This window comes from Procambarus clarkii, chromosome 48 (assembly GCF_040958095.1).
Source record: "Procambarus clarkii isolate CNS0578487 chromosome 48, FALCON_Pclarkii_2.0, whole genome shotgun sequence".
NCBI lineage: Eukaryota > Metazoa > Arthropoda > Malacostraca > Decapoda > Cambaridae > Procambarus > Procambarus clarkii.
Genome location: NC_091197.1, coordinates 15,232,025 through 15,257,479, shown reverse-complemented (window position 1 = coordinate 15,257,479; position 25,455 = coordinate 15,232,025). Strand labels below are relative to the sequence as shown.

Here is a 25,455-nt window from a genome sequence, read left to right as displayed (position 1 = left end):
GGGACACAGGTAGAAATTGAGTGCCTAAATGAGCCACAGAAATATTAGAAAGAACTTTTTTAGTGTCAGAGTAGTTGACAAATGGAATGCATTAGGAAGTGATGTGGTGGAGGCTGACTCCATACACAGTTTCAAGTGTAGATATGATTGAGCCCAATAGGCTCAGGAACCTGTACACCAGTTGATTGACAGTTGAGAGGCGGGACCAAAGAGCCAGAGCTCAACCCCCGCAAGCACAACTGAGTACAACTAGGTGAGTACACCCACACACCACCAGGTGATGAATGGATCATCAGGCAAACAGCGCCAAGGTTATCCATATTCATAGGAGATTGAGATCACCATAACAAAAGGGGTAACATTTTAACAATTTTTAACAAAAAAAAACATGTTCTATCAAATACAGAAGTAGTAGAGAAACCTAAGCTAAGTTATCTTTTGTATTACGATGCTCAAATGCTGATAATTTATGCTCAAATGCCTGGATTTGATGCTCAGTGTGTTCCTAGTGCCCTCAGCACCTTATTCTTCACTGGGTATTCTGCATTTCTTGCCACATCTTTCGTTCCAAAAGTTTATATTTCTTTGTGTAATTTTTTGGGAACATGACCGTCCATGTAATTATTTTGAGATACCTCTCTCTTCTCCTTTTCAAAAAGTACATTTTGAGTGCTATGAGTTGGTCCCTGTGATTGAGGAACTTTGCAGTGACTATGTAGGGATAATAATGTTCTCTGTGTTTCTATTTCATATCGCTCTCCTGCCTTGAAAGAGGAGGAGAGTATCGAGCAGCATTCAAGGTGGAAAAGGTGGAAGCTTTGACAAGTACGATCGCTATAGAGTCGTTCCTTGACTTGAAGGTTCTCATAATCTTCCTTAAGATGTTCTTGGCTGATGTTGCGTTTTATTTTTATATTTAAAGTTGAATTTCGATTAAAAATCCGTATTAATATCTGTACAAGAGTTACCATTTATTCAAATACAAAAATTGTATTTATAAAACAGTCTACGCGTTAATAATTGAAATAATTAACAAAATTATGTAGAAGAAAATGGTAATATTATTTTCGCTAACACATGATTTTAATTATAAATAACAAACAATATAATTAAAATGCTAAAGCCTATATGACATATAATTCTAGAACAAAAATTATATCTAATTAACAACAGTAATAGATAAATTATTCCAGGCAGAAGACAACAGGTAACTTAATATATTAACATAAAATCAATAATATAAAATTTAAGAGACAACAAACAAGCAAAACAAAAATGTAAAAAAATCAACAAAATTTACAAAGCCTCGGGATTTTGCATTCATCATCAGGGATGAAAAACAACTTTGATGATGATGTTTCATCCCAGGTGATGATTTCACGTGGGTTGAAAATCCCTGGTAACACACAGCTCATGTAATATGGATCCGAATTCACGATATTAGTTGTACCGTACCGGCCCCTGACACAGTTAAGGACGACCGGGGCCATGCCTTATCAAGGGACCATGAACGACGGGGGTCATACCTTATCAAGGGACCATGGACGACCGGGGTCATACCTTATGAAGGGGCCATGGACGACCGGGGGGCCATACCTTATCAAGGGACCATGAACGACCGGGGTCATACCTTATCAAGGGACATGGAAGACCGGGTGGCCATACCTTATCAAGGGACCATGAACGACCGGGGTCATACCTTATCAAGGGACATGGAAGACCGGGGGGCCATATCTTATCAAGTATGGACCAGGGCCACACATACATAACCCAAGACCCAGGATCGGGGCCACACACACATAACCCAAGACCCAGGATCGGGGCCCCACATACATAACCCAAGACCCAGGATCGGGGCCACACACACATAACCCAAGACCCAGGATCGGGGCCACACATACATAACCCAAGACCCAGGATCGGGGCCACACATACATAACCCAAGACCCAGGATCGGGGCCACACACACATAACCCAAGACCCAGGATCGGGGCCACACATACATAACCCAAGACCCAGGATCGGGGCCACACACACATAACCCAAGACCCAGGATCGGGGCCACACATACATAACCCAAGACCCAGGATCGGGGCCACACATACATAACCCAAGACCCAGGATCGGGGCCACACATACATAACCCAAGACCCAGGATCGGGGCCACACATACATAACCCAAGACCCAGGAACGGGGCCACACATACATAACCCAAGACCCAGGATCGGGGCCACACACACATGTCAGTGTTTACAACATATAACCACTCGCTGCCTGCCAGGTTAGGAGACCATAAACTCTTGGGTAATGAGCGCACCTCCTCCAGGGGAAGGGGGGAGAGATGCTGGTGAGCCGGACGACGCTGCAGCAGACGGCGGCCCGGGCCACGCCTGCAGGTGCGGCCCGCTAATAATGATATCACAGCTTATGGCAGAATGTTACGAGAGTATAGCCACTCTTGAGCGCTAAATCAACCCTCGCTGCCACTTTACATTATCTTCAAGCTAACCAACTATAAGGTTCTTCGCGGGATTTGTTTTTTTTTTTACTCATTTTAATAATTTAGATGATTTCTATTAAAGGTTTTTTATAGTGGGTCTTCTGACTGAAGGGATACACGTATCTTATCTATTATATCTATGTTTTAATCAAGTTTTCTTTTGTTTGTTTTCTTTTATATTCATACTGCAGTATATTTTGTATTCTTTGTTTGGTGTTTATTAGTGTTAAACATTATAGAACATATTTCTATATGTTTATTCTTTTATTCTCCTTTCATCATAGAAGTTTGGATGTCGGGGTGAGTATTAACATGTTTATGAACAGAGGGAGGAACTCAAAAACATTCACATGCGAGATGTTTATGTAGGAGATAGACATAAAACTCGAACATAATGATGAATCTGCTTTGTATGTGTCCATATGCTGCATGTGTTCACAGACATGTATGTGAATTTATGTGCACGAACACACACACACACACACACACACACTCACACACACACACACACAAATGCGTAGAGCTCCTTTCACCTAATGCATCTGTTCGCCTGGAAGTGAATAGGTACTTGGGAATTAAATAGCTACTATGGGTTGCATCCAGGGGAAGTAAGTGAGAGAAATGTATGTAGTAGATTTGATAGAAGAAAAATAGGTCGGGAATTAATGCATTAGATTACCGACGGTTAGAAAGGCGGAGTCCATGAGCTAGAGAGGCAAAACGCATATTTTTCGGTTATTAGAAAGCCTTCGGTATACCGCACATGACACTAGCGTAAAGTTGAAAAGCCAGGTAGGGTTGACAGGAAAAGTGTTTCAGTGGGTACGGGAGTACCTAAGCGACATAAAACAGAGAGTAACTGAGAAAACAGTATCAGTCTTAGAGCTTTCCTTGTTTCTGAACTATGTAAATGGTCTTCCTCTCGTGAATTTACAAAATGATTTCGACGAATTGAAACAGTGGCTACTTGAGTTCAACTCAGACAAGTGTAAATAAAGCTATGTGTAGGCAACAAGTCGGAAGATATAATCAAATGAGAGATGAAATTCTTCCAATATCTAGCAAAGAAGGATCTAGGAGTTGAACCTGTGTTCTGAGGCCCAGATCAAACTAATATTGTCATTCAGAACTTCTTTCAGAAATCTTAGTACACAGGCCTTTCGAACCCCGCATGCCATATATGTCAGAACGATTTTGAAACATGTGATACGTGGAGTTCTTAACTTGTTGAACACAAAATAAAGTGAGAAAAGTCAGGTGTCATCCCACAACACTGGTCCCAGAGCTGAGAAGGATGAGATATAAGGAAAGACTGAAGCCACATAGATATTATAAACAATATTTTAAAGTGCCAGTAAATGCACTAAAAAAATGAAGTGGCGGAGACAAACTCCAGACACAGACATGACCGAGCCCAGTGGGCTCGGAAATCTGTACCGCAGTTGAGTGAAAGTTGAGAGGCGGAACTACAGAACCCAAGCTCAACCCCCAGCAAGCACAAGTACATGAATATCACCACGCGAGTACACGCGCACACTCGCCTCAAAGGAAGTCACTAACTCAAAATCTGTTGAAGAAAGAAGTAAGATGTTCTACGATGGTCATTCTTCTTCATTATCTCTCGGTGAGTTCAGGTCCTCACCTCTAGTCAGGCATTTTTAAGAAACAATATATACTCCCGCCGTCCTTACTCCCCGGCGACGCAAGCGGAGTTGAAAGATTCTCTGGGAAGCTACGTAAATCTCGGAGCTTTAATACCAGCTTGGCCCAGCAGGCAGGTGGGAGGGCTAATTACCGGATCATTTATATTGAGTTTTCTCCCTAGGTGGCCGAAAACATGTTCCAGTAATGAGATTCTTCTTCGGGGGGGAACTACACCCTAATTAGCAAAGGGGGAGCCTATTCACCAAAGGCAGGATGGGGTGGGTGGGGGTCGGGGCAGTGTTTCATCAGCTGGGAAGGGAGAACGAAGAGGCTTCCCTTTAGTTCGGGTCCTTCTGTTTGGTTGTTTATGAAGTGGTGTGGTCAGAGGCCACGCCGAAGCCCTCTCTCACGCGCGATTTGTTCCCGCAGCTCTCTTTTGAGCCCCTCCCCCGGTGGGTTAAGTGCCTTGCATTGTTGTGCTCTAAGTGGATAATTTCTATCCTATCTTGTAGGGGACGTGGACGGGTCTTTGTTTCTGGTGTTGAGGGTTTATGTAGGGAGCAGTTAGCGAACCCTTGTTGCACAAGCTGAAGGGTTTATGTAGGGTCTCTCTCTCTCTCTCTCTCGCTCTCTCTCTCTCGCTCTCTCTCTCTCTCTCTCTCTCTCTCTCTCTCTCTCTCTCTCTCTCTCTCTCTCTCTCTCTCTCGCTCTCTCTCTCTCTCTCTCTCTCTCTCTCTCTCTCGCTCTCTCTCTCTCTCTCTCTCTCTCTCTCTCGCTCTCTCTCCTCTCTCCTCTCTCTCTCTCTCTCTCTCTTCTCTCTCTCTCTCTCTCTCTCTCTCTCTCTCTCTCTGCTCCTCTCTCTCGCTCTCTCTCTCTCTCGCTCTCTCTCTCTTCGCTCTCTCTCTCTCTCTCTTCTCTCTCTCTCTCTCTCTCTCTCCTCTCTCTCTCTCTCTCTCTCTCTCCCTCTCTCGCTCTCGCTGCTCTCTCTCTCTCTCTCGCTCTCTCTCTCTCTCGCTCTCGCTCTCGCTCTCGCTCTCTCTCGCTCTCTCTCGCTCTCTTTCGCTCTCTCTCTCTCTCTCTCTCCCTCTCTCTCTCTCTTGCTCTCTTTTATTTGGGAAAATTTATGCACATATTTGTGTTACTAGCCGAGCCTGAGAAACACGCTACACAAACTGTGTCTGGAGCCAAGCCTCTCCCCCAAGCTGCATATATAACAGCAAACTGCCCTGAAAACATCTCTCTGAACGTTACACAAGTGGAGATCGACTTGGCCAGGTCCGCCAGGGACGGAAGGTCTGTGTGTCTGTGTTGATAGATCACGGCTCCTCGACCCAAAAAACTCCTTCTCTCTCTCTCGCTATACGTCTAACTATGGAAGACGTGCCTTTTGTTCCTTTGTGTTACGTTGGAGGCCACAAATATGCTATCCAGAGTATAATTAAGATTCACCTTTTTCTAGGATAAACTACCCTGGTGTACTTTATACGTTTCAGTGTAAATTAGCCGACGAGAGGATGACAGCCTCAGAGGAGGCCGTAGTTAACGTTGGGATTTGTAATAGATGACGACCTTGCAGTACAATGGGCGTCTTAAGATAGGAATTATCGTAAGATGACTCTGACGTTGGTAAATACACCTTATTACCTGGTTATTAAGTCTCAAACGAACATAAAGAAAACTGCTCGGAGATAATTATCACGTTTTTTTGTCTTAGTGTTTCATAATTCCTCAAGTGTTGATTCATACAGAAACTGTGCGTATATGTTGCTGTGGATTCGCTACCTGGGAGAAAAAGTTGCAAGTAGCACGGGCTATGGTGAGCCCGTTCCTTTGTAGGAAATGGATGGATGTAAATGGATGTAAATAAAATGGTGGAAATTGAAGTAAATAAAGTCAAAACATATAAAAAAATATATGCAAACGTATATATTAGACTATAAAGGAAAATAATTTAACATCAGTTTAGTATCAGACAATTTTAAGTTAGAGGAAAATGAATTTGCATAAAATAGCAAACGCAGATTTTGGGAAAAAAAACCTGACTGAAACTTTTTCTCCCGTCACTAAGACGATCATAAGCTTTACTAAGAAGTTGGTTAACTTCCTTAATTAAGGCACTGACACGCTACACTAGTAAGCTTGTCTGATCAGCTTGCTAAAGCTCTCGAAGAAGCTGTCAAACAGGACTCACAATCTGCCAAATTTGCTGAGACGTCATTACTGTTTACAAAGATGTTGGGAACCTTCACTAAAAACGGCTGACAAGCGTTGTCAAGTAGCTGGCAAGTTTAACCGAGCAGCTAACAAGTTCATTAAAGAAGTTGGCAAATAATACTAAAAATCCCAAATGCTTCAGTAAGACGCTAAGAATCCTTGAACAAGACGTTAGCAACCTTCAAGGAGACGTTAAGGCGTAGGCACACTTGACTGACAAACCTAAAAATCTTGTGTTCGAACCCTAAGCAGGGCGAGTCTGTTAGCCATAGTTAGCCATTTCGCTGTTTATCCCCCCTTGCAACCGACAGTAACTGGGAATCAGGATATAGAATGGTTTGAGAAACGAAGCGTTGAATTACCTAACCGATTTCCAGTACCAAGTTCGAGGCTCGAAACCCAACTACAAAAATAGATACATTATGGCTAATAAAGTCATCAATAACAAATTGTATTGCTTCTCTGGGACACCGAATTGATTCACTATAGGACACTATATTGCTTCACTATAGGACACTATATTGCTTCACTATAGGACACTATATTGCTTCACCATAGGACACTATATTGCTTCACTATAGGACACCATATTGCTTCACTATAGGACACTATATTGCTTCACCATAGGACACTATATTGCTTCACTATAGGACACTATATTGCTTCACTTTAGGCCACTATATTGCTTCACTATAGGACACTATATTGCTTCACTATAGGACACTATATTGCTTCACTATAGAACACCATATTACTTCACTATAGGACACTATATTACTTCACTATAGGACACTATATTGCTTCACTATAGGACACTATATGGCTTCACTTTAGGACACTATATTGCTTCACTATAGGACACTATATTGCTTCACTATAGGACACTATATTGCTTCACTATAGGACACTATATTACTTCACTATAGGAACACTATATTACTTCACTATAGGACACTATATTGCTTCCTATAGGACACTATATTGCTTTCACTATAGAACACCATATTGCTTCACTATAGGACACTATATTGCTTCACTAGGACATTGGGGCATGTTCAGTGCGGCCCGAACATGCACCAGTTTGATGACAAACTACTCCAATAGTTAACCACGAGTGGTTAACTCCCAATGGAGTAAGTGGAGTGCCTCAAGGCTCTGTCCCTGGGACCTCTGTTATTTATAATATATACAAATTATTCAGATTCAGGCTTAAGCAGCAATATTTGGAAATTTACCGACGGTACGAAAATCGGAAAGTAAGTATACTCGTAAGAAGACTCAAAATCACTTCAAAAGGATCTAGATAGGGTTTTGAAATGATGAAAATATTTGGCAGATGCAGTTTAAATGCTGACAAATGTAAGGTTTTGAGGCTAAGTAATGATGCCAGAGTTACAGGATATCGGCGGGATGGTGTTGAGATTGCGAAAGGGATCTGAGAGTCATGATTAGTTAGAATTTGATCCTAAATAATCAATGCATTAATGTTCGAAATAAGGAATATATTACTAGAAACGTTAGCAATAAAGCACCTGATGCACCAGGATATGATTAACGTGATGTATCAATGAGAAAATCAGTAGGAGCCATGAAGAAGATTCGAACCTGCACACTTGGCACTCCTACGTACACGCCGTAGACCCACTACAGCACGACATGGTCAAGACTACAATGCAGTCTGAGATTCAAGTACATCCTTTAGGGGTCCTGAGGCACTTGCCCCGTGAGAGCCCCCCTTACCTTGTGAGAGCGCCCTCCCCCCTGATCTTGGGAAAGCCCCCCCCTCATCTTGTGAGAGCCCCCCTTACCTTGTGAGAGCTCCCCCTGATCTTGGGAAAAGCCCCCCTCACCTTGTGAGAGCCCCCTTCACCTTGTGAGAGGCCCCCTTACCTGTGAGAGCCCCCCTCACTTTGTGAGAGCCCCCCCTCACCTTGTGAGAGCCCCCTCACCTTGTGAGAGCCCCCCTCACCTTGTGAGAGCCCCCCTCAACCATTGTGAGAGCCCCCCTCACCTTGTGAGAGCCCCCCCTCACCTTGTGAGAGCCCCCCTCACCTTGTGAGAGCCCCCCTCACCTTGTGAGAGCCCCCCTCACCTTGTGAGAGCCCCCTCACCTTGTGAGAGCCCCCCTCCTCACCTTGTGAGAGCCCCCTCACCTTGTGAGAGCCCCCTCTCACCTTGTGAGAGCCCACCTCACCTTGTGAGAGCCCCCCTCACCTTGTGAGAGCCCCCCTCACCTTGTGAGAGCCTCCCTCACCTTGTGAGAGCTCCCCCCCTCACCTTGTGAGAGCTCCCCCCTCACCATGTGAGAGCCTCCCCCCTCACCTTGTGAGAGCCCCCCTCACCTTGTGAGAGCCCCCCTCACCTTGTGGGAGCCCCCTCCTCACCTTGTGAGAGGGACGCACTAGGCGGGGTAGGGACGCGCTCACTTCACAAGAGCGGTAAGGTCCTACTTTAAGCCATTAATCAACTGAAGAATGATGGTTAATTACTGGCGTCGTCTCCTTGTGCGTCACTATGGATTAACCACCTCACTCCTGATGTTTTAATTAAGGAGCAATTATCCGTATCTGATGTGGCCTTACGACTGTATGTGGCGGTGTGGTCTGCTGTGCTCACCTTGATGTGCTTGCAGGGACAAGCTAGGCCTCCTGGGCCCCGCCTTGCGAATGTTCTGGTTGAAGTTCTTGATGCAGACGAAGAACTCGCCTCCAGCGGTAATCAAGAGGTCTCAGGACACATATCCCTGCTGTTGCAATATACCACATATGTACTTATTATAAGCCAAATACTGACTATGAGCAATAAGTCATATATTTAACGCAGACCATTATGACTTCATCACCCAAGATGCAGTCAATTTAATAGTTACCAGAAGTGTCCCTATCACCTGTTGCGTTCTGCTCTTGTGACTGGCGTAGAGTTCAGGGAGATGAGGGCCACAGTAGAGCACCTTTCCGCTTCATGTCACGTTCCCGTGTTTGGTTCGTGGGAGATGAAGCATTTCCCTAAGGGTCGTAGGAGGGTGAGACATTTCCCTAAGGGTCGTAGGAGGTGAGACATGTCCTAAGGGTCCGTGTGAGGTGAGAGACATTTCCTAAGGGTCGTGGGAGGGTGGAGACATTTCCCTAAAGGTCGTAGGAGGTGAGACATTTCCCTAAGGGTCGTAGGAGGTGAGACATTTCCCTAAGGGTCGTGGAGGTGAGACATGTCCCTAAGGGTCGTGGAAGGTGAGACATGTCCCTAAGGGTCGTGGGAGGTGAGTCATTTCCCTAAGGGTCGTGGGAGGTGAGACATGTCCCTAAGGGTCGTGGGAGGTGAGACATTTCCCTAAAGGTCGTAGGAGGTGAGACATTTCCCTAAGGGTCGTGGGAGGTGAGACATTTCCCTAAGGGGTCGTAGGAGGTAAGACATTTCCCTAAAGGTCGTAGGAGGTGAGACATATCTCGCAGCCTCTCTCACAGTAATGGAATTTCGTCCTAACGATTTTAGAGGATGAAATTGAATTATATAAATTTTTTGCCTACTATTTTTCCCCTTAGGCTCTAAAAAAAACTTTAGTCACAATTTTATCTGTATTAACAATATTCACTGGCAAAATACACATCCAGCATACACAGGAGAAACATACACCAACAACATACACTGGTCTAACAGTGATAGTACCTGATAGAGACAACTGTTCCTTCTGGCATTCCCGCGAGAGAGCCGTCCCAATCGCCGACAACCTGTTCAAATCATACTAGGCAATTAGCGAGTAGGAACGGCGTCCTCACAGAGAGAAGAGGACGAGGTGAAGGCAGGGGTAAGGGGGGGGGGGGGGAATTAAGGAACAGGAGAATGGTGGAGGAGGAGGAAAGATCGTTCAGAAGATAAGGTTAGGTCGCGTGTTCAGGAAGGTTATTAGCGGGTCAAAGGTCAGTTGTGGGCCCCCTTCAGAGGTCACCCCACACAGGCAGGTGTGAGTTATTCATTTAGGAGAGTGACCAGTCGACAAGATTTATGGCTTGTGTTCCTGTGTGTACTATCATGGCTATGTGGTGTACTATCTTGGCTATGTTGTGTACTGTTGTCGTCATGTGGTGTACTATCTTGGCTATGTGGTGTACTATCTTGGCCATGTAGTGTACTATCTTGGCCATATAGTGTACTTTCTTGGCCATGTGGTGTACTGTTGTGGCCACATAATTAGTTTTTGTTTCCTTACATATTTCTCTCTCTCTCTCTCTCTCTCTCTCTCTCTCTCTCTCTCTCTCTCTCTCTCTCTCTCTCTCTCTCTCTCTCTCTCTCTCTCTCTCTCTCTTTATCTCCAGCATCATCGCCTCTATCAGCATCCTCGTTATCACTGTTATCTGCAGCATCACAGCCACCATTAGCATCGTGCTGATTAGCTCCTTCGTCTTTACTAATTAGTAATCATTTTTTACCTCACCCTCTTGAGCTATCTTCATCATGTCATAAATTGCAACTGAAAGATATGTAGAATTTTACCTTTTTCTCATGTGGATATATTTAGATAAAATTCTCATTTACATATCTATGATCTGATAATGTTATATTTGGTTTGTTATATTTTATTTTCATTGTTGCTATGTATTTTTTTACCTGTATTTCACTATCATTAATCACTTTCAGTCACCTCACCATCACTCATAATAATTTATGAGGTTTAGGTTTCTGAGATCAATGGAAATGTTACTTTTGTTCACAGTTACTTCTGAAGTTGTTATTTTGTTCACAGTTACTTCTGAAGTTGTTATTTTGTTCACAGTTACTTCTGAAGTTGTTATTTTGTTCACAGTTACTTCTGAAGTTGTTATTTTTTCACAGTTACTTCTGAAGCCGATATTGTGTTCACAGTTACTTCTGAAGTTGTTATTTTGTTCACAGTTACTTCTGAAGTTGTTATTTTGTTCACAGTTACTTCTGAAGTTGTTATTTTGTTCACAGTTACTTCTGAAGCTGTTATTTTGTTCACAGTTACTTCTGAAGCTGTTATTTTGTTCACAGTTACCTCTGAAGTTGTTATTTTGTTCACAGTTACCTCTGAAGCCGTTATTTTGTTCACAGTTACCTCTGAAGCCGTTATTTTGTTCACAGTTACCTCTGAAGTTGTTATTTTGTTCACAGTTACCTCTGAAGCTGTTATTTTGTTCACAGTTACCTCTGAAGCTGTTATTTTGTTCACAGTTACCTCTGAAGCCATTATTTTGTTCACAGTTACCTCTGAAGCCATTGGCAATTCATCATTTTTTATCCTTTCATGTGATAAAACATTTTTCGATGTACTCAGCTATATTCACTCATGCGTGGACTTATACTCAGCGTTAGTATACTCATCATTCCCCGTACTCATCAATCCTTTTTGTTTGAACTCATTTTCCCCCCTTTCATCAATATTCATATGACTCCCCGTCGGAGTTCATCAATAGCTTATCAGTGAGCATCAATCTATTATCAGCGCTTATCACTTCTCTATTCATCACAGCACCATAAGAACTCATCAATTGATCCATCAGTATCCATCATGCATTCATGTGTATTCATTACTTTCCAATTATGAGTCATCACTCATCTATTATTAGACATGATTCCCCTACTATTAGTCATTTCTACCCTATTATAGTCATTACTCTCCCTATTATTACTCATTACTCCCACCTAATAATGATTACTCCCCCTTTTATCAGACGTTATTAGTCTATTATTGGCCCAACCACTGGGACTGGAGTGGACGGTAGAGCGACGGTCTCGTCTCTTGCTGGTCGGTGTTCAATCCCCGATCATCCAAGTGGTTGGGCACCATTCCTTTTCCCCCCGTCCCATCATCACCCTTTCCCGTCTCATCCCAAACTCCCCCTTATCGTGATTCCTTCCAATTGCGTTACAGTCGTAATGACTTAGTCCTGATAACTACCTTCCCTACCGCCCTTATTGTGATATTATTGGTCATTGTTCTACCCCTATTGATAATCATTTCCCTTCACCATTCACTATCACCCTAGACACCCCTCCACCAATTCACCATTACACTAGATAATCCTCCACAACTCACCATCACTAGACAATCCTCCTCCACCACTCACCATCACTAGACAACCCTCCTCCACCACTCACCATCACTAGACAACCCTCCACCACTCACCAACACCCTAGACAACCCACCACCACTCACCATCACTAGACAATCCTCCTCCACAATTCACCATCACCCTAGTCAACCCTCCATCACTCACCATCACCCTAGACAACCCACTACCACTCACCATCACCCTAGACAACCCTCCACCACCACTCACCATCACTAGACAACCTACCACCACTCACCATCACCCAACTTTTACCCGAAATTTTCAATCAATTCTCCATCACTCGGAACTAATCGAACTGGGGCCTATACGATTTCCCTAATAACAGAGTCCACTTGGTTTGGGTTAACTAGCAGTCAATTACCGGAGGAGGAGGAGGAGGTGAGGTGGTTAGAGATGGATAGATAAAAGTTGCCTGGGAGGTCTCTGAGGTCTCTAAAGGTCTGCGGGGAGATCCTTGGGGTCTCTTAAAGTCTCTGGGCCTCTCCTGGTCTCTGGGAGGACTCTGGGGGTCTCCTGGTCTTCGGGGAGGTCTTTGGGCTTCTCATGGTCTCTGGGGAAGTCTCTAAGCCTCTCATGGCCTCCGGTGAGGTCTCTAAGCCTCTCATGGCCTCCGGTAAGGTCTCTTAAGCCTCTTATGGTCTCTAAGGAGGTCTCTGGGGGTCTCTAAAGGGTCCCACGTGGGCAGTGAAGAGCCAGCCCTCGACCCCTCGTCGTCTACAAACACATTAGATGGGGAGATAACATGCTAATAGGTAATATCGAGATTTAGGATCGCTGGTAACAGGCTATTAAATGCTGGTGCGTTACCAGAGGGTTTCGCTGTTGGGTGAAACAGTCCACACGCACACACACGCACACGCACACACACACACACACGCACGCACACGCACACATATCCTAGTGTAGATATGACAGAGCCCGATAGGCTCAGGAATCTGTACACCTGTTGATTGACGGTTGAGAGGCGGGACCAAAGAGCCAGAGCTCAACCCCCGCAAACACAACTAGGTGAGTACAACTAGGTGAGTACACATGTGCTGGAGAAGACACAGGCAGTGTTATGATGTAATTACCCAACTACCCCTTCCCCCCCAACCCCCCCCCCCTGCACCTAACCATCGATATGACAGCTGATACGAGGATGAAACACGCGATGCGGAGCCTCATTATGTAAACACAAGAACGCTAATGATTCCATTTGCGTTCAATTAACGTCAACCGTGTCCCAGTATCACTCTGAGAGTAATAATTTATACGTCAGCGTTTTAAAATTCAAGAGCAAATTAGTCTTTTTAATATTTCGTTTCCTCGGCGCCTCCTAAGACCCACTGAGACCGACCTCTTAGTAATCAATGATTAACCTTATTTTTTCCTGGTCCAAGATTAATAATAATTTCTTATAGTGCAAGAGTATATATATATATATATATATATATATATATATATATATATATATATATATATATATATATATATATATATATATATATATAAAACGTCACAAGATGGGATGGGTGGCCAGTCACAGTAACAGTGAGGTGGGTGGCCAGTCACAGTAACAGTGAGGTGGGTGGCCAGTCACAGTAACAGTGAGGTGGGTGGCCAGTCACAGTAACAGTGTGGTGGGTGGCCAGTCACAGTAACAGTGAGGTGGGTGGCCAGTCACAGTAACAGTGTGGTGGGTGGTCAGTCACAGTAACAGTGTGGCGGGTGGCCAGTCACAGTAACAGTGTGGCGGGTGGCCAGTCACAGTAACAGTGTGGTGGGTGGCCAGTAACAGTGTGGTGGGTGGCCAGTCACAGTAACAGTGTGGTGGGTGGCCAGTCACAGTAACAGTGAGGTGGGTGGCCAGTCACAGTAACAGGGAGGTGGGTGGCCAGTCACAGTAACAGTGAGGTGGGTGGCCAGTCACAGTAACTGTGTGGTGGGTGGCCAGTCACAGTAACAGTGTGGTGGGTGGCCAGTCACAGTAACAGTGTGGTGGGTGGCCAGTCACAGTAACAGTGTGGTGGGTGGCCAGTCACAGTAACAGTGTGGTGGGTGGCCAGTCACAGTAACAGTGTGGTGGGTGACCAGTCACAGTAACAGTGTGGTGGGTGGCCAGTCACAGTAACAGTGTGGTGGGTGGCCAGTCACAGTAACAGGGAGGTGGGTGGCCAGTCACAATAACAGTGTGGCGGGTGGCCAGTCACAGTAACAGTGTGGTGGGTGGCCAGTCACAGTAACAGTGTGGGTGGGTGGCCAGTCACAGTAACAGTGAGGTGGGTGGCCAGTCACAGTAACAGGGAGGTGGGTGGCCAGTCACAGTAACAGTGAGGTGGGTGGCCAGTCACAGTAACAGTGAGGTGGGTGGCCAGTCACAGTAACAGTGAGGTGGGTGGCCAGTCACAGTAACAGTGTGGTGGGTGGCCAGTCACAGTAACAGTGAGGTGGGTGGCCAGTCACAGTAACAGGGAGATGGGTGGCCAGTCACAGTAACAGTGAGGTGGGTGGCCAGTCACAGTAACAGTGAGGTGGGTGACCAGTCACAATAACAGTGAGGTGGGTGGCCAGTCACAGTAACAGGGAGGTGGGTGGCCAGTCACAGTAACAGTGAGGTGGGTTGCCAGTCACAGTAACAGTGAGGTGGGTGGCCAGTCACAATAACAGTGAGGTGGGTGGCCAGTCACAGTAACAGTGAGGTGGGTGGCCAGTCACAGTAACAGGGAGGTGGGTGGCCAGTCACAGTAACAGTGTGGTGGGTGGCCAGTCACAGTAACAGTGAGGTGGGTGGCCAGTCACAGTAACAGTGTGGTGGGTGGCCAGTCGACGCCACCCACCCACCCAGGCGGTCGGCATGGCATCACACCAAGATCATAACTGCAGACTGTAATGGCTGTAACTATGGACTCCTTTCCTGTAGTCAATTGATTTGAGGTGTAAAGCGTCTCGCTGTGATGTGTCTGTAACAAGAAAGCCCAATCGTTTCTGGGTCTGTCAGAGTGTTGGCTAGTGACTCTCTCTCTTTCTCTCTCTCTCTCTCTCTCTCTCTCTCTCTCTCTCTCTCTCTCTCTCTCTCTCTCTCTCTCTCTCTCTCTCTCTCTCTCTCTCTCTCTCTCTCTCTCTCTCTCATACCCATTAATCATAATCAACAAAGTGAATACTTTTGTTTTTATTATATACTTAATATATATATATTTCACCCCCTAACAGATAGTCGAAATAATTTACTGCAAAGTGTTTTTATGTCCCATGTGTCTTAATCAGCTGGTGGTAATGCCCCCTTGTCACGTTTTCTGTGTGTGCATCACCTACTGGAGGACCCTCAGTTGATGGCATGAGTGCGATGTAATTCCATATCCTGCCTCAGTTGTAAATGCTACGCTGGGACTCACGCTCTGAATTAGATTTATGATCTTGCCGGATTAATATATATATTTCAATTATCTCTCGTAAGTATAGTTAATCCCCCAATGGTCATTTTTCTTACTGGAGCCCAGAAGTGGGATGATGGGGGAGTTTTGGGCCATTGGTAGTCTGGCCCGTGTCGGGCCATGTTTTAGTGGTAATGTGGGCCAGGTTTATTTTTGTGTGTGTGTGTACTCACCTAATTGTACTCACCTAATTGTGCTTGCGGGGGTTGAGCTCTGGCTCTTTGGTCCCGCCTCTCAACCGTCAATCAACTGGTGTACAGATTCCTGAGCCTATTGGGCTCTATCATATCTACATTTGAAACTGTGAATGGAGTCAGCCTCCACCACATCACTTCCTAATGCATTCCATTTGCTAACTACTCTGACACTGAAAAAGTTCTATCTAACGTCTCTGTGGCTCATTTGGGTACTCAGCTTCCACCTGTGTCCCCTTGTTCGCGTCCCACCAGTGTTGAAAAGTTCGTCCTTGTTTACCCGGTCGATTCCCCTGAGGATTTTGTAGGTTGTGATCATGTCTCCCCTTACTCTTCTGTCTTCCAGTGTCGTGAGGTGCATTTCCCGCAGCCTTTCCTCATAACTCATGCCTCTTAGTTCTGGGACTAGTCTAGTAGCATACCTGTGTGTGTGTGTGTGTGTGTGTGTGTGTGTGTGTGTGTGTGTTGAAGTGGGTCAATTTTGGTTGTTATGCTGGCCAGTTTTGGTGGTGCTGGTGGGTTGTATTTTTTTCAACATCATCTTCATTTTAGGAAAACACCAAGTCTAGTGTTGCTGGTAGGTCGTTTCATCTCTCTCTTGTTAGTTCTGTGACATGTTGCTTTAAGAAGTGTGTGTCTATCATGTCTACCAGCTTTGCTCTCCATGTCTCTTCACCCCCGTGGGGATCCTTATTTATCCAGTCTATGTCTGTGTGGTTCAAGTCTCCCAGTATTAGGATTTTAAGCTCGTGTTTCCCCCTTTGTTACTGTTATTGCCTTTCCCTTTACCTTCAGATAAATCCCATTGCATCTGTTGTATTCTTCACTTGGTCTTCTGTTGTTTGGTGGGGGGGGGGATTCTAAATCACTTCTACTACAATCTTCACGCCTCCCACTGTTGCTATTCCTACTATACGCTTTCTGTTGACCAGACCACACACTAGAAGTTGAAGGGACGACGACGTTTCGGTCCGTCCTTGACCATTCTCAAGTCGAGAATGGTCGACTTGAGAATGGTCCAGGACGGACCGAAACGTCGTCGTCCCTTCAACTTCTAGTGTGTGGTCTGGTCAACATACTTCAGCCACGTTATTGTGACTCATCGCCTGCATACGCTTTCTGGTCAGATTCAGCTGTTAATTTGACTTCTTCTAAGCTCCGGTGTAGCTGTATCAACGGGGCTACATCACCTGCCTCTCTCATCATTCTATCGTTCTTTTACTTGAAACTCTTGAGGGAAGATTGCGTTCCTTACGATACTTGTCAGTTTTGTTTTCGTTATTGCGATCAAGGGCGGTTGTACTTATGCCACGTTCCTGTAATTCTTCTCCTTAATTTGCAATTCCATCTGCATTTGTGTACTTTTATGCTACTCATACCAATTGGCTGCTTTTGTTTTCCCTGAATGGTATTTGTTTCTGTAGTTGCATTTCTATGTCTGATAGGGGGAAGGGCGCTACAGTGAACTTGTCACTTTTGTCTGTTATTTTGTGTTAATGCTTCGTTGGGCTAGGCAGTCTTACTATCTCCCTCTGTAGTACTCTCTGTGGCATTGTTAAACTGCTCCGCCTCACGATTTCCCTGTGTTTCACTCTCTGTATCAAGATTTGCTTCATTCTGTGCCCCTGTTTGTGGCATTTTCCTAGTCTCTATGCATTTCTCTTTTGCTTTTGTTCCCTGAGTCTCTTTGCTGCCTGCCTCTGCCTTTGCTGCCTGTGTGGAGGCCTGGTCGAGGACCGGGCCGCGGGGACACTAAAGCCCCGAAATCATCTCAAGATAACCTCAAGAAGATAACCTCTCTCCCTTAGACATGTCTTGTCTAATAAACACTACATAGTACTTTTCATCATTCCTCAAATATCTCTTCTCTGCCAAATATATATATTGACTGGCTTGCTGTTCATAAAAAATAGCTTGTACAGGTCGATTTCTTTCTGAAATTTACGTAGCCTGCAGAAATGCTTTTATTTCTCTTGTTGCATCTCCAGCCTGGATTTTGTGTAGAATTTCTGTCATTTCATTTTCTTATTTGCCACGAGTCTCCCTGAGGCTCTGGTAGGTTGCATATTACCACAGATATTACATTGCTTTTTCAGTCTTTAACACTGTTAGAGTTTTCATCTTTCGTCCAATCGTCTTTTGTTCCCTTTCTTGTCTTTTCTTCTTTCCCTCCGAACCTTTTCCTGCTTCAACAAAGGTGTTGTCTGGTCTTTCTCCGAAATCTCATTTATGTTCTCTGCGTGTTTAATTCTCTCCTCTGTTATCTTACTCTTTCTTTTCTTGTTTTCCTTTCCTCTTTCGCCGTTTCTGGTCTGTTCTGCAACCTATTAAAACTTGCCTTCCCTTTGAGCTTTATATCTTTCAGTTCTTTTCGATTCAAAGTTGCAATGTGGTGGTGACGGCTTGTGGTGGTGATAAGGGTCCGATGCGGTCATGTGGGACTGCTGTAGTGGTGTGTGTTTTTGTGGTGGTGATGAGGACTTGTGGTGATAATACCAACCAGCTGCGATGTTTGTGGGCTTGTAGTATGGAACCATTGGACCAGTGTTGGAGCCGTGGACCACAGTGTTGGAACTCTGGACCAATGTAGTCATCCCGACAAGCGACGGTGTGGTGCTGGACAAGTCACAGTTATCGGCCTTCACAATCCCTCCCTTAACAACACCATCATCACGACGAAACTCACTTTACCCCCGTCAAATTCCTCTCGCAAAAATCACAGGTTAAATTTGATTTGTAATATCTCAATATTGTTGATGGGTCGTGGCGAGTAGCCAGGCTCGGGGTTCCCAGATGCTATCGTGACGTTGTATAAACACTAAATTTAGACTGATGACACGATAGCCAGGCTTCCCAAAGTTGACATTCGTGGCGTGCTATCGTAAAGAGATCGTGTCGCGTCGTCCGACGGGGTTGATACCCACCCGACGAGATGATAGGGAGAGGCGCTGTGTGTACGGAGGTAGTAGCGGGGGTTACATCCCGCTTGTCTCTCGTCGGATGGAGAAATGGCCACTGGGCGTGTGACATACTCGTGTCCAATCAATTGATACCATCCCGTAGACTCGCCTCTGGTGCCATCATTCAGAGAGAAGGTAATTCGAGGGGCCGGTGTTTACTCTGGCGGTCCGAGGCTCTCTGGGCCCCTCACGCCACACACACCTTGGGCTAATATTCTCGTGTTGTAGAATATGATGTTGTCGCACACAACATGGCAGGGTGCGACATCACATCAACATCTGTACCTGCTCCTCAGCCACATGTCTGACAAGCCTAGTCAGATGTTATCGATCCTGTGTTTGCCATTTGACACATGTACAGCCCGCTGTCAGAGGTTGGCAAGTGTCAACTGGAAAGTGCCTTTTTGTTCTAGCCAGGAGCGTTCTAACCTAGGTACTTACCTCTAAACCTATCCGAGGTAGCGTCAGTATTAGAGAGCATTTAATTTGTACAGTAGTATCGCACCTTTGACGTTGTGAAGGATAGCTAGCCAGACGTCTCTATCTCACAGTAATATATATAGTTTCTGGTATTTTCAAATCAAACAGAAAACGACGTTACGATTTTTTTAACTAAAAATTACTATTAAAATTGTTTTTGGATGATTATAAACTATGTAATACACCGAATTAACGAATGAATATGATGTAACTTGATACTGAGGGAGGGAATTGTCAGGGGAAAGCGTCAAGTCATTACGACTCTATATAGCACTGGGAAGGGGTCAGGATAAGGATGCCAAACCATTTGGACGGTCGGGGATTGAACGCCGACCTGCAGTTCCATTCTTTCTGTAGGACTGCTCTTTCCTCCTCCTCTTGTGAGAGGAGACAACAGCCGCTTCCTCTACCCTGGTATCGCCAGCCGCCTTCAGCCAGAACAGGATCTTCAAGTTGCTTACTTGAAGATCTTAAACATTTTCTCACAAGTGGTTTGTTGTTGTTTTTCAAAACCAGTTCCTACTTCACCCCTCGACACCTGTTGTATCCTTCACCTGTCTCACACCTTACCTGTCTAACATTTTAACTGTTCTACACCTTACCTGTCTAACATTTTAACTGTTCTACACCTCGCCTGTCCTGTCATTTTGTTCCATTCTCACCTGTCCTGTCATTCTGTCCCACTCTCATCTGTCTTCACCCCCATCGTCTCTATCACATGTTATCTGTCATACTCCCTCATCTTGTCCATACCTCACTTGCCTCATCATTTGGACTCAACTTCACATGATCTGCCTCACTCCTCATCTGCCTCACGTCTCACCTGTCACACCCTTTTATCTGTCACACATCTGACCTGTCCAACACCTAACCTGTTTCCAAGCCTCACCTGTACTCTCTCACTGATCTCAAAACAGCACCTGTCTCACACACGTTCCCCGTCTCACACCTCACCCGTCTCACCTGTCCCATGAGTGTGAAATTGTCACGGTCGCCTCCCCCCCCCCTAAACACACTAGTTTTAGGGGAATTAATTGCCAAAAACAATATTTCTGTTATATTTTTTACGTTAAACATCACAACACACTATATCATGCTACCTTGCGTCACTCTAGGCTGCGTCTCACTAAACTGCGTCACGCTACCCGGCGTCACGAGACCCTGAAATACGCTAAATTGAATTAAAGTACCTAGTTACGCTTCCCTGAATCATGGTTCAGGGATGGTTCAACATCCCACTATACCCCTGTGTTGCACAATCTTGCAGATGCACCTCTACCCGCTCCTGTACCTGTACCTACACCTGTAGCTACACCTGCAGATGCAACTACACCTGCAGTGACGACACATAATGTCATTTCACAACCACCACATGTAAACGCCATCTTTCCATTTCTCATTTGACTGTCCACACACCGTAAGAGGGACATTTCTCTAAGATGCACTGGTCATTACCTCTTGGAGTGGACGGTAGAGCAACGGTCTCGCTTCATGCAGAATGGTGTTCAATCCCTGACCGTCTAAGTGGTTGGGCACCATTCTTTTTCCCTTCGTCCCATCCCAAATCCTTATCCTGACCCCAAGTCGCAATGGCGCTTTCTCTTGATAGTTCCTTTCTCTTCTGGTCATTGCTATCGTCAGTGAAAGTAACAGACGTAACAGTCTGTTACTTTCGTCCAGGATTCTCTTGTTACCCGACATAACAGCTGTTTAGCAACAATGCAATTGCAGATTTTTTTAATGTTTCCAAACAGCCTGTTGCATAGAATATCATTAGGATTCGAGAATGTATATTTGGTAGAATGGGTTCAGTCTTTCAATGTGGACTTTGAGACATTTAATAATATTACCTGGTTGATGGGGTTCTGGGAGTTCTTCTACTCCCTAAGCCCGGCCCGAGGCCAGGCTTGACTTGTGAGAGTTTGATCCACAAGGCTGTTGCTTGTGTTCATTCATTTGTGTCAAGTGACCATTAATAGTGACGTGGGGTTCCCCAACGTGTAATGCAGTGAGGGATAGTGACCACTTAATGAACCATGTTCACCATCATGCAGATCTGACAGTGTGATTTAGACTTCACTGTCAGTAATATACCATTGCTACTAGTCATGCTTCAGACATGACTAGTCGGTGGTACATGCATACACATCGTCTTATAATATACAACATTCAATTACTGTATTTTGTATTTGTACTCTTGCCTTTATCTATCCACTTGGGCTGGACGGCAGAGCGACGGTCTTGCTTCATTCAGGTCGGCATTCAATCCCCGACCGTCCAAGTGGTTGGGCACCATTCCTTTTCCCCCGTCCCATCCCAAATCTTTATCCTGACCCCTTCCAAGTGCTGTGTAGTCGTAATGGCTTTCCCCCCTGATAGTTCCTTCCTTCTGCTACGAAGAGCGTTGTGTACAGCCCATTAGCGAAGGAGCTACGAGAGAAGAGTTCTCTAAAGTTACCGTCGGGGGCCGTAAGCCTCGGTGCTAAATTTCAGTTGAAAGTCAAAACAAGTATTTAATGATAGGTGGAAAAGTACTTTAATCCGAATGACAAGTTCCAGCTGTACCGGCAGATGTAACTGTACCTGCAGGTACATCTGCAGGTACAGGTACACCCCCTCCTCTCCCTCCCCAACCTCGGTACACGTCTCCTACAACAAATTACATTTGAATTTTAGGAACTAATTGAGTAATATTACTCACGATTGTGATGACATCTGATCAGACTAATTACGAGCGAACGAGCCTTTCATAAACGTACCTCCGCGTTGTTTTCCACAAGACGCCAATCTCTATTTTTTTTTTTATCCATTTATCTCATCTTTTCTTTATTTTACACCAATTTCCGATTTAGCGACTTTTTACGATGAAAGGATTTTGGTAAGGTGAGGATTAAGGGGGAGGGGAAGGGATGAGGGATTGGGAGGAACTACAGGAAATGTTATTATGAGATTTATGAGTGAGTGTGAGGGCCAAGTTAGGTTTTGTTGTCCTACAATTAGTTGGTCTCAATGACTGTGTTTGTCTAAACTTCTGGGATCAACAGTCGTCGGTGGAAGGATGTAGTTAATAGAGCTGTTTCGTACCGTCGTGGGTCCGAGTGGTCGACGGGGGTGAACCATGGGATATTATGTCATTATTAACGTTATTTTTAAGAATGGTCCAAATTACCCACGCGAATTCGATGCTGACAGGTGGTGGGTGTCTGTTTGTGGTCTGTCTCTCGTCTTGTTTAGTAGTATCAAACTTGCTAGCACCATGGTGGTCCTTGCTAGCACTGTGGTGGTTCTTGTTAGCACCATGGTGGTCCTTGCTAGCACTGTGGTGGTTCTTGTTAGCACCATGGTGGTCCTTGCTAGCACTGTGGTGGTCCTTGCTAGCACTATGGTGGTCCTTGCTTGCACTATGGTGGTCTTTGCTAGCACTGTGGTGGTCCTTGCTAGCACTGTGGTGGTCCTTGCTAGCACTGTGGTGGTCCTTGCTAGCACTATGGTGGTCCTTGCTAGCACTATGGTGGTCCTTGCTTGCACTATGGTGGTCCTTGCTTGCACTGTGGTGGTCCTTGCTAGCACTGTGGTGGTCCTTGCTAGCACTATGGTGGTCCTTGCTAGCACTATGGTGGTCCTTGCTAGCACTATGGTGGTCCTTGCTAGCACTATGGTGGTCCTTGCTTGCACTATGGTGGTCCTTGCTTGCACTATGGTGGTCCTTGGTAGCACCACGGTGGTCCCTCGCTAACACCACGGTGGCCCCCTCGCTAACACCACGGTGGCCCCCTCGCTAACACCACGGTGGCCCCCTCGCTTACACCACGGTGGCCCCCTCGCTAACACCACGGTGGCCTCCTCGCTAGCACCGAGGTTGCCCTCCTCGCTAACACCATCAGTGTTCCATTCTATTCGCTAGTGTCTCCACAGACGAGGTAATAGACACGCTTCAAGCGGCGCTTAACAACCCAACCGGAAATTTCTGATTCATCGCGGAGGCGCTGGCTCATCCACACACGACACCCGACTCCAGATAACACTAATGTAGACAAAATAGAATGAGCTGGGCTGTGGTCAGCTGTCAATCAGCTCAATGTCGCGGTCTACTGACGGGTTGACGTCTCTCCCAAATTATTCCAATTTGGCCTCCAGCGGCAATACCTGGCTAACCAACCTGTCGCTCAAGAGTCGAAACCCAGGTGGAGTTACAAGGGACAACCGGACCATGTTGATACTTGCGGTTAGGTTAGGTTGTTATCTTTTCGGACCATTGTGCTTGGTGCTCCGCCTCCTCCTCCTCCTCCTCACGCTCTGGGGATTACAGTGATTACAGAGCAAATGACTTGTATTAATCTCAACAAACTAGCGAGACACCTGTGTCCTCTCGGTTGGCCACAACCAGAATTGAGTTGTCCACAGAGACTCATGCCTTACCTGAGTGATGGTGTGTGTGTGGTTGTGTCCCCATAGTCATTGCCTGAGTATTAGTGAGGCTCCAGGATGATGTATGATATTCATAGTGCAGGTATGAATGGTATATGTATGGTCAGTATTTATATATATATATATATACCAGATGCAGGCGATGAGTCACAATAACGTGGCTAAAGTGTGATGACCAGACCACACACTAGAATGTGAAGGGACGACGACGTTTCAGTCCGTCCTGGACCATTCTCAAGTCGAATCTACTTGAGAATGGTCCAGGACGGATCAAAACGTCGTCGTTCCTTCACATTCTAGTGTGTGGTCTGGTCACTATATACCAGATATATGTAATTTCCATAATACGTATGAAATTATTATATGATTATATCACCTTGAAGACTGTATATAGAAAGATGAATGCCACTCATTACCAAGTCACTAATTAATCATCCCTTAAGGTAATCAACTCCTTGCGACATTATCTTTACAATTATCGAGCATTTAATGCCTTTTCATTTTTGAAAAGGTGTCATTTTTCTCTTCGTAAGCGACGAGAATGTGGCCGAAATGCTGCCGCTTCCTAGACAGAAATATTAATGATACTGAAATAATTGGTAACAAACAATCCCTTGTTGTAGATCCCCAGGAAACACAGAACGCCCAAAAATAGTGTTGGTTACACTCTGTGAGTAGTTTATATTCAGTGTGTGTGTGTGTGTGTGTGTGTGTGTGTGTGTGTGTGTGTGTGTGTGTGTGTGTGTTTACTAGTTGTGTTCTTGCGGGGGTTGAGCTTTGCTCTTTCGGCCCGCCTCTCAACTGTCAATCAACTGTTTACTAACTACTTTTTTTTTTTCACACCACACACACACACACACACCCCAGGAAGCAGCCCGTGACAGCTGACTAACTCCCAGGTACCTATTTACTGCTAGGTAACAGGGGCACTTAGGGTGAAAGAAACTTTTGCCCATTTGTTTCTGCCTCGTGCGGGAATCGAACCCGCGCCACAGAATTACGAGTCCTGCGCGCTATCCACCAGGCTACGAGGCCCCTGTTTGTGTGTGTGTGTGTGTGTGTGGTGTGTGTGTGTGTGTGTGTGTGTGTGTGTGTGTGTGTGTGTGGCTTCCACTCTACCGCCCAGCGTAAGAATATTGTATTCATAGTGTTGTTGTCAAGAGGTCCTTGCTGGTGGTCATTTGCTCCAAGACATTGACTGCTAAGGGCCTTGTACCCTGGCCCCCTTGTCACTGGCCCTTGTTATTGAACTTTGACCCTAGATTATCGACACGCCTTTGCTTCGTGTGCTAATGCTCTTCACCTTTGACCTCCAATTATTATTTCCTATTGCACTTCATGGAACACAACCACATCAATCACGACCTATGTGTACATCAATCACGACCTTTCAGTACATCAATCACGACCTTTCAGTACATCAATCACGACCTTTCAGTACATCAATCACGACCTTTCAGTACATCATCCGGGAGTAGATGGATGTACTTTCCCGTTCCTCGTTTCTTGGTGTATGTCAGCTGAGTTGATTT

At 45.3% G+C, this 25,455-nt stretch overlaps 1 protein-coding gene across 1 annotated transcript in view; it reads right to left on the bottom strand.

Annotated features, from left to right (window-relative positions):
* Positions 1-575: 575 nt before the first annotated feature.
* The window catches only part of LOC138351095 (uncharacterized protein DDB_G0292186-like), a 29,877-nt gene continuing 4,997 nt past the window's right edge, over positions 576-25,455 (bottom strand). The window contains exons 2-3 of the mRNA XM_069302723.1: positions 11,072-11,582; positions 576-953 (exon numbers count right to left, since the gene is read on the bottom strand). Coding sequence (XP_069158824.1) covers positions 576-953; positions 11,072-11,582 — 889 coding nt within the window. The remainder of the gene's footprint in view (positions 954-11,071; positions 11,583-25,455) is intronic.